General features: G+C 42.8%; 1 protein-coding gene across 2 annotated transcripts in view; it reads right to left on the bottom strand.

Moving 5' to 3' along the window:
• Window positions 1-765: 765 nt before the first annotated feature.
• RPIA (ribose 5-phosphate isomerase A) overlaps window positions 766-10,028 on the bottom strand; it is a 29,244-nt gene continuing 19,981 nt past the window's right edge. For both annotated transcript variants that reach the window (XM_037527792.2, XM_037527793.2), the window contains 4 exons: window positions 9,291-9,359; window positions 7,819-7,960; window positions 5,629-5,728; window positions 766-1,696 (listed from right to left, as the gene is read on the bottom strand). In XM_037527792.2, the coding sequence (XP_037383689.1) occupies window positions 1,599-1,696; window positions 5,629-5,728; window positions 7,819-7,960; window positions 9,291-9,359 (409 nt within the window). In that variant the 3' untranslated portion in view covers window positions 766-1,598. The remainder of the gene's footprint in view (window positions 1,697-5,628; window positions 5,729-7,818; window positions 7,961-9,290; window positions 9,360-10,028) is intronic.

Below are 10,028 nucleotides of genomic sequence, written 5' to 3'. Positions count from 1 at the left end.
TGAGTCCCGTCTAGAATTATCACTGAGCTGATCATAGCCATTCTGGTCTCTGTGTATGAGATTTGAAGACAATTCACAGCTCACTGGGCATACTGCAAAGATTAGAGTGCAGAGAAGCAAGAGGAAATTCAGGTACCCATTTTATTGCTCATTAGTTCCCATGACTAAAGGTTTGACTAACATACAACTTAGGGATAATTTGTGACTTTTGTTCAGCTGTTATCTTCCCCTTAGCAAGGAAAATCAATGTCTTATTTGACAAAGGTCTCTGGAACAAAACTGATAGCAAGCTGTCTCAGAAATAAATAGGGGCCTCCCTTGGTGGCGCAGTGGTTTAGCGTTGGGCTGCGAAGCTGCCCGCAGCCTCTGCAGTACTGGTTCTATCCCTGGCTGCCGGGTGAGGGTCCCACATGGCGCGCAGACCTCTCCTGCTGCCCGCTGCTCCCTTCAGCAGTGTATTTCGTCCGTCTGCCTGTTCTGTTCCCCACTCTGGCTCTGGGGAATCCTCTCACCCTCCCATGCTTCTGACTGTGCCCAGTGCTTGCATAAATAAATAAATAAATAAATAAATAAATAAATACATAAATAAATAAACAAATCTTAAAAAAAAATAAAAGAAAGAAAATATTATCTAGTCTTTGGCTCAAGATTTCTTGAGTGAATTCCATCCACCCTTTAAAGATCTGACATAAACTAGGTAAGTAAAATTTATTCCAATTTTGTTGCAAAACTATGGCACATTCTACAGTAAAGACAGAGTCGAAATGGCACCATACTATTTTATTTCAATCTTCAACAATATAAAGAGGTGACAACTTCTGATGCCGAACCATGCAAGTAATAACAAAGGAATGAACAAACTGTTAACAACAAAAGACAATCATTTAAAAGTATTTCACATTTCACAGCAGTGCTTTGGCAGTACTGGCAAGTATTTCTGGCCAATAGCGTCCAACAACAGGGGCCTAAATGAATCCCCTGATCTTAGCAAAAGAACAATCACATTTTCTCCGATAGTTTACACTTTGAGTCACTACACCCCACACTGCTCCACTCGCCAGATGTTTGTAAACCTCATCTTAAAATACGTAATAGGTATTGTGCGTGGTCACAATGAAAACTACAACAAAACAGAGTGTGGAAGACAAGTAAACAAACTCATCAATGTTTCCAGTAAGGCATCAAGGAAATCACTGCTGGACGGGCCCCTTCATTTCACCAGTTTAAAGAAAAGTTTTGATTTACATTTCTCAGCAAACCCAATATTCAGAAGCTTAACCAGCAGACTCAAGTTAAAAGTTTAACATAGTCCCCCTCTCTTTTTTTTTGGTATATGTTTTTTATAAAACATGAAATCAAGTTCTACTTCATAAAAAAAAAAATGAGTATTTTTAATAGTAAAAATATATATGTCTATATTTCTTTTTTTAAAAAGACAATAATAATACTTCATAAGACTGGATTTAACACCCCCCAAACTCCCACCCCTGCCAGTTGTCACCTGGCACAGATACATTAAGGCAAAGGCTCCTGGAGAGGCACGTCCACCTGGGCCGTGGGCTGGAGACTAAAGGCGAGCACACTCCACTCCCGCAGAGTCAACAGAAAGGCTTCTCCCTCATGTTCACTGAGCCATCCTGCATCCCGAAGTAGACTCTCTCAGCCATGTTGATGAACAGGCCTGTGTCCACCACGCCTGCAGAACAAAAGAAATGTTAAGTTTCAGTTTTCCAAGATAAGAGAGTCGATGATGTCAGGACAGGGTCAGTAGAAGCAAAGACATTAGTAGCACTGGGCAAATCTCAAGCCTTTCCCTCTTGCCTAACAATGAAAAGAGATTCTTTTTATTTTTTTTCTAGAAATCCCTTTCGCCCCTGCCATGCTGACTGTGGAGCCTTTTCCTGCCTTAGGGCCTTTGCTCACATTATTCTCTTTGTCTGGGTAAGTCATCTTTTAGTGCTTTAAGGGGTATCAGAGGACAAGCTGTCTTTTCAACAATGTCCTCCATACTACTCTACATAACCCCCACCCAGTTATTTTTGGTAATACTATCAGCCTTAGTTCCCCATCCCCAAGTGTAGTTAGATATTTGCAATGCATAATAAACCCAACGAAGGACCACATCAAAATAAAAAACAATTCTCCAAACCAGTAAGAACCTAGTAGATAAATGGGCAAAGGACTTACAGAGGTGCTTCTCAAATGAGGCTATTCAAAATGGCCAATAAACATTACAAGTGGTGTTCAAACCAGTTAGTCAAATGGGAACACAAATTACAACTACACACATGTAAGACACAACTGTACACTCACCAGAATGGATACAATGAAAGTTGACTCGGAATGCAAACATTCCCACACACTGACAGGGCAGTAAATTGGCAAAACCACTATAGAAAATGTTATTCCATCTTCTAAAGCTGAACATACGCATTCTGATGACTAGGCAATTCTGCTAGGTACAACTGTTAAGCATACATATGGCCATCAAAAGATATGTACAAGAATGGTCACAGCAGCACTTTCCCTAACACCTAAAAACTAGAAATCTCCATCAAGAGTAGATGGTCGTAGATCAAGAATATAAGGAATATATTTTTTTCACACATATAAATATGATGGATACCATTCAGATTGAGAATTAGCTACTACTGCAAACATCCTTTTCCAAAAACATGTATACATACACACATGTACTATGATGAGATTAGACTGTTCAACTGTCAAAGGAAAAGTTTGCTGTACCCAATGTGCAGGGAAAGCAGCACCTGGAGCAATTCATAGAGGGCAATTTAGCATCATTAGCAAAATGAGATACACTTATCTTCTGATCGAGTAATTGCCTTCTAACAAAGGACTGGAAACAAATATCCACTAGTGGGGATCTGGTTAAATAAATTATGAAATAATCATAAAGGGGAATATAATGCAGTTATTTTAAAAAGAAGCATGAGAAAGCTCTTTTTTTGAACTACTATGTAATAATCTCAAAGACAGCAAAAAGTAGGAAGCAGAACATGCATCTAGTGTACTGCCACTTATATAAAAAGGGGTGGGGTAGGGAGGGCTTGATTTTCTTTTATCAAAGACCAACTCAAAGTCAAAACACAATTTTGGTAACATTGGCTGCCTTCAGACAGGAAAAGATGGAGGGGTATAAGTCTCTTACATACTTCTGAACTGCAAAATTTTGAAGGGATAAATAATAAATTCCAAAAGACAGTTCCAAAGTATCTATCAGCAACCAAAGGTAGCCCGGTAGAGAAACAGTGCTGTAATACAGAGGTCACTACACTGTGCCGACAAGACTAGTCTCCCAGAGACAAGCAGATGGCCACTCAAGAGCCACCCTTTTCAGAAATTCTGTAATATAAGGGACCAGTTTCCACCCCATCCAAGAGAAAGTCAAATCAGATGTAGAAAAGGTTTCAACGAATGAAAAGATGAATGGCAGTAGTCTAGGGACCAACCTTAAAGCAACCTCCCCTCAGTACTGAGATGCTGGGAGTGACCAGATTAACTCCCACCTGACTTCAACCCCTCTAAACAGTGTCAAGGGCAGAGGTGGCTCAGTGTGAATGAATTCTACTAGCTTTGAAGCTTCCGTGGTCTCTCTGCTCCGGTGGAACCCAATGGGACATCCAAGGGAGTGACCAGTCATGAACAGGTCAGCTGCACCCTAAGTGCCCTCACATATACCTATGTGTATGGGCCAAGAGTAAGGTGACAGATACAGACAGAAATCGTGCTGTGTTTCTCTTCCCTTAATCTTCATCCAGCAGCAAATACTATAATGGATGATGTTGGGAAGAGAACAGAGAAAACAAGGTACACTGATGATTCTGGTGACACTGTACTGACTGATACCGAGCCTCTTTGACCTTCCTTGGATATAGCCTCTGCTGACAGGCAGAGGGCAAAGCATGGGAGAGATTTCCTCACAAGGACATCTCGTCTCAATAAGCCAAGGAAGGTCTGAAAGGAGCAACAGAGCTACCTAGTGGGCACTGCAAGAAATCCACCACAGAGGAACAGCGCCAACAGTGGTGAGTGGTTTCCTACCTGGTCCCTGGGGTTTGTCTGCATTATCATTAGGGGCAAATTTTTCCACTTTGAGAACAGCGACCTCTATGTTTCATCTTCCTCCTGCTTTCCTGACTCTTTAATTCTTCCACTAAAAAGGTAACACTAAGTGAAAGTAAGTATAACTCATCTTTTTTATTTAAATCTGACAAAATAATGTCAACAGGAGACTAAAAGAGCAAACTAAAGGAATTAGCTCTTCACATGGCACATATTCATACCATTTTCATTCCAAAATAATGTGGATAACTTAGAGTCTAGCATATTTACCAGTGAAGATACTATGCATCCTCCCAACAACCTGATGAGGGAGTACTAGAATTAGCCTCTTCTGTAGAAGAAGAAACTAAGGTACAGAGATGTTCACAAACTGCTCAGAAGTTACACTGACAGAGCAAAGATCAGGTAGGATCCTTAGTCTGTTGCAGAATCTACTCTTAGCCACTATTGCTAACCTGGCCTCACCTACCCCATTAGCCACTTCTGGCCAGCTCCACATCATGGAATATTCCCAGTTAGAATCTTAGTCAATATCTTAATTAGTTATTGTAAGACTGTCTTCTCCTTCTAATCCCTTCAACACCACCTCCGGCCTGGACTCAAAACTCACCTCTACACTGTCTACCCAGCCTCCTCCACCCAGGGCCCCAGATCCAGCCTCCAATTCCATCATTCCTTAGCACCGGGTGCAATTAAAGCTCTCCACTGCTCCAAATGTACATGTCACACAACTCCTCAACATGATTCGCAAGGAAATAGGACTAAAACTTCAGGGTCTAGAAGCAGACAACCAAGGCATCTACTATGGTGCTGCAGATGTGTAAATCATTTAACCTTTCTCAATCTGTGTCTCCTCCATAACTATCTCATTAAATGAGTAATCAAATGACACATTTTAAACATAGAAAGCAGCATCTGGGTTACGCTATGCTGATGCACAGGTCAAAAGCCACCTTTCCCCACTAAGGGAATCCCCTATATTCCACAAAGGAAGCAACCCTTTGCACTCCAGACTCCTGGTATTCCACTAGCAGAACTGAGCACATTCCATCTTATTCGCAGGCTCCTACACCGCCACACAATTTTCCCAGATTTACATCAACTCTCCTTGAGGACAGGTTGCACATGGAAGAACTGATTACATGTGGCACAGCATCCTGCCTGTGGTATGTACCCAGTGAACATGAGTGCAAGGAGTCACTGCCCCAGTCAAAGGGGTTGCAGTCAAGCTCCTGGAAGGAAGGATTCAATGCATAGAGGGTGAGCATATCTCAAAATAAGCCCCCTCTGACACTATCAGCACCAGGCTTCTCCCTACAAAAGTGGGTTGTGAAACATGCAAACAAAGATGTTAGGTGAGCAACAATTATTCCTGGGGAAAAGGCAAAGGTGTGAAAGTTAGAAACCCCAAACATCATATTAAGGAAATTCTTCTTTCCAACCAAGTCTGAAAAAACCCCTGTCCATCATGCCTCCTGCAGCGAGGGAGGGCAGGACAGTTACAGAAGGCATGCACATCTGCTCAGTGACCACCACACATGTTACCTGGGATCATTTTGATGGTTGTGTTCACTTCACTCCATTTGTGCACTCGGTCAAACTTCCAGTCCAGTATAAAATTCCCATTATCTGTCACCACAGGACCCTAGAAGACAGTTTTCCACAGTGACCAAGAACATAGATACAGGTAGGCAGAGAGGGGCAGGAGTGGAGGAGACAACCAAAGACAAGTATCTAAATTAACCCACTCCAACCAGTATTCCTGCCTCGTGCTTTCTAGAAGGCAGTGCTATGAAGGAGCTCTGGAGTCAGGATTTGAGTCTTTTTTTTTTTTTTTAAAGATTTATTTTTATTTATTTATACAAGCACTGGGTACAGTCAGAAGCGCGGGAGAGTGAGAGAATTCACCAGAGCCAGAGCGGGGAACAGAGCAGGCAGAAGGACCGAAGCACACTGCTGAGGGGAGCACCAGGCGGCAGGAGAGGTCTGTGTGCCATGTGGGACCCTCCTCCAGTGGCTGGGGAGCAGCTGGGGATCGAACCGGTGATGCAGAGGTGCAGAGGCTGCGGGCAGCTTCGCAACCCAGCGCTCAACTGCTGCGCCACTGGGGAGGCCCAGGATTTGAGACTTGATGCCGCACAGGTACAGATCTTACAAGACAATTATTTCCTGTGAACCTCAGATACCTCATGTGCAAAAGGAGGACAATAAAGCAGCTTACATACAGATAATACGGGCAATGCATTTACCAGGGAGGACTCACTAATTCTTAGCTAGTATAAAACTGGAAAAAAAAAAAAAAAAAAAAAAAAAAAACCCAGGCTACCAACATGGCACAAAATTGTCACAGCTTCATAGTAAGTGCTTTCAACAATGTAAAACAGGGTAATGCTATTTCACCCAGCACTTCCCACTGATCAGGAAGTCCCAACATAAAGACAGGAAACTGAGGTTCTAGGCCAAATAGGGAGGTGGAAGTTTCAGTGAATTAATCCAAAATTCCACAATAGTTCTGGGCAGATGCAAGCACTTAGGATCGCAAATGTTGACAGAACACTACAGTCCAGGCAGGGAAACTAGAACTCCCCTGCAAACTGGTGGAGAAGGTATGGGAGCTCAGTAAGGAGTGTCTCAAAGTGGGATGCTAGGGTGTGTCTGTCTACAGTGTCCCCAGCTGGGAGAGAGAACTCCATCCATCTTTTCCTGGCATTTCAGTTACAATGAGTTCTGTACAACTACTATGGTTAGGACTGTAATTTTCAATCATAAGACACCGGGACAAAAACACATCAAAATAAAAGTCTATTAGGGTAGAGTTATAAATAATTTGTTTTCTGTATTTTCCTAACTTTCTATTGTTACGCCTGTAACTTTAATTAGCTTTTAGATCAATTTATTCTGCTTCAGTGTAAGAAAAACAAAGTTCTGTGCAATCCACTTTAGTAGCTACAACATTTGGGCTAACTATCTGGAGAATATTTCTAAGGAGGAGTTCAAAAGCCCCAAGAAATTCCACTTCTTGTCCCATTTAGCCACAAAATGAGAAAAGGAGGGAAAAAAAAATATCATGAATGGGCCTTCCCGGTGGCACAGCGGTTGAGCGCTGGGTTGCGAAGCTGCCCGCAGCCTCTGCAGCACTGGTTCGATCCCTGGCTGCCGGGTGAGGGTCCCACATGGCGCGCAGACCTCTCCTGCCGCCTGCTGCTCCCCTCAGCAGTGTATTTCGCCAGTCTGCCTGTTCTGCTCCCCGCTCTGGCTCTGGGGAATTCTCTTACCCTCCCACGCTTCTGACTGTACCCAGTGCTTATATAAATAAATAAACAAACAAACAAACAAACAAATAAATATTTAAAAAAATCATGAAACCTGAAAAAAAATCTTCTGCGGGGGGGCAGGGGGGGAGGAAGTAAGTATACAACAAAGCAGCATTTAGTAGCTGTTCATCAGGGTCGTCCAGGCCCTAGGTACAAAGATCAGGTCACCCAAGGCAAACCAGACACCAAAGGACAGAAAAATAATCATTCCCCCACTGGCAGAGAGGATATGCCCTGCATTAAGTAAAGTCTTGAATACAGAAACTAATAAAGCCAGCACTCTAAAAATAAATAAACCAATTAAATATAAGTAAATAAAAGCCAACTATGCAGTGTGGGTGCAGAGGGCCTATGTGAACCAGAAAGGCAGACAAGCACACCAAGAACCTGAAATGCCCTCCAGAGACTCCCAGTCACGTACTGCCTTGTTGACGGCCATTCGAAGTTCAATTTCACCCCCAAACTTCTGAGTCACAGCTCGGCTCACTGGGACGTAGGCCATTGGGATGACCTCAATAGGGATTCCCTTGTGCCACTGATCCCCAAGATTCTTTGAATCTTTCCTAGGAAGAGTATAAGAGAACAATAAATGTAAAGATGTTCAACACTACAGATAAACACCAAATTCCGGAATGGGGTTAACTACATGTAGTGAGAAGGTATACAGAGCAAGGAGGGACAAGTGTACAGGGCTTCAAATATACTGGCTATGTTTTACTTTAAAAAAAGAATCTGGGGCCTCCCTGGTGGCGCAAGGGGTTAAGCACCTCACTATGAAGCAATCTGCAGTCTCTACAGCATGAGTTCGATCCCCGGCTGACCAGGGAGCAACCCACAAGGCACAGCAGACCTCTCCTGACTCGCCCACTGCTCCCCTCAGCAGTGAACTTTGGTCAATCTGCCTGTTCTGTTCTGGTGAATCTGTCTCTGGTGAATCCTCTCACCCCCCACGTCTCTGGCCTATACCCCAGCTCTTATAAGCATAAATAAATAAATCTTTAAAAAAAAGAATCTGAAGTAAATCTTAAAATTCTGTGTTCGGCTTGTGAATAAACAGGTATTATTTATGTTTTTCCCACAGTGTTTATTATTTATGTTCTTCCCACAGCTATGTATTTCATAAGCAAGTACATTTTTTAATTAACAAACTCAACACAGTGCATTCTACCAGACTTCCTGGAAAAGAATCCAAGTCTGCTCAAAGACTGTCCATAACACAAGCCTCTCGTGTGGCAATCCCTGACCTCAGAGGAAGCAGGGAATGCTGAGTCACTGCCTGTGGGCAGGGTTCGTCCTGCTTCCTGGGGATCCCTGTGAGGATCAAATGAGTGATATATGAATACATGCTCTATTAACAAAAAGAGCATGACAAAAAGTATTGACGGGATATTTCCTCTGCCTTCCTATGGACATATGAAATAGCAACATCTATCTTCAGTATAAAAGGCAAAACAAAAATCCTTCAAGACACTCATAATTCCTAACCATCAGTCTCAGAAAGTCATATGGGGGCCTCCCTGGTAGCTCAGGGATTAAAGTCTCAGCACTATCAAGCTCTCGCTTGTCACTGTGGTGTAAGTTCAATCCCCGGCCAGGTAACTAATCCACATGGCACAGCAGACCTCTCCTGTCTCACCTTCTGCTCCCCTCAGCAGTGTATCTTAGTAGATCTGCCTGTTCCACTTCCCACTCTGACTCCAGTAAATCCTCTCAACCTCCTCACCTCTGGCCTACACCCCAGTTCTTGTATGCATAAATAAAAATAAATCTTAAGAAAAAAATAGAAAGTCACATAATCCCCTCCTTTCTCTATTTCCTCCTCTATAAAAACGGAGATGAGGTCTGGGGTCCAATCTGCCCCCATCATACAGTTCAGAATACAGGACACTGTACCTGAAATCAGCAATCACAATGAAGCGACTAGCATAGCCAGCCACAATTTTTTCCTGGGTCAGGCAGCCTCTGGGGATGAGAAGAAGCGAATGAACACAGAAATAAGAAAAACAGGGAACTAAGGTTAGATACAGGAAACCCAAATCCATTCAATTCTAGCACTCCAAGAGAAATTCTTATTTTAAGTCTTTGGAGGGACATACTTAAGCCCATGTTATACAATGGACTGAACTGTGTCCCCTCCCGAATTCATATGCTGAAGTCCAAACCTCCAAAGTAACTGTATTTGGAAATGGGGCCTCTGAGGAATTGATAAACGAGGTTTATTAAGAGTGTGTACTGGTCTGATAGGATTCAAATGCTTATAAAAAGAGAAACCAGAGGGCTCACTTGCTGGCTCCCTCTGCCACATGAGGACAGTGAGAAGGAGAAAGTGGCTGTCTACAAGCCAAGAAGCAAGTCCTCATAGAAACCACCTTATTGAAATCTTGATCTTGACATTCTAGCTTTCAGAACTGTGAGAATAAATTTCTATTGTTTAAGCCATCCAGTTTACGGTATTTTAATATGGCAGCCCAAGTTGACTAAGACATATTTGCTTATAGTAATTAGACTGTGGGAACATTAGTCTGTGTCTGAAAGAAATGTGGAAACTGGACAACCGTTGCCACTCCAGCTGGGCCCAGTGCTATCCAGAATACCTTTGAGCAGAAACATGTGTATGAAGTAATCTGAGTT

This window comes from Talpa occidentalis, unplaced genomic scaffold (assembly GCF_014898055.3).
Source record: "Talpa occidentalis isolate TD23 unplaced genomic scaffold, MPIMG_talOcc4v2.1 talOcc4.5, whole genome shotgun sequence".
Lineage (NCBI taxonomy): Eukaryota > Metazoa > Chordata > Mammalia > Eulipotyphla > Talpidae > Talpa > Talpa occidentalis.
This window is presented reverse-complemented; position numbering and strand designations above follow the sequence as displayed.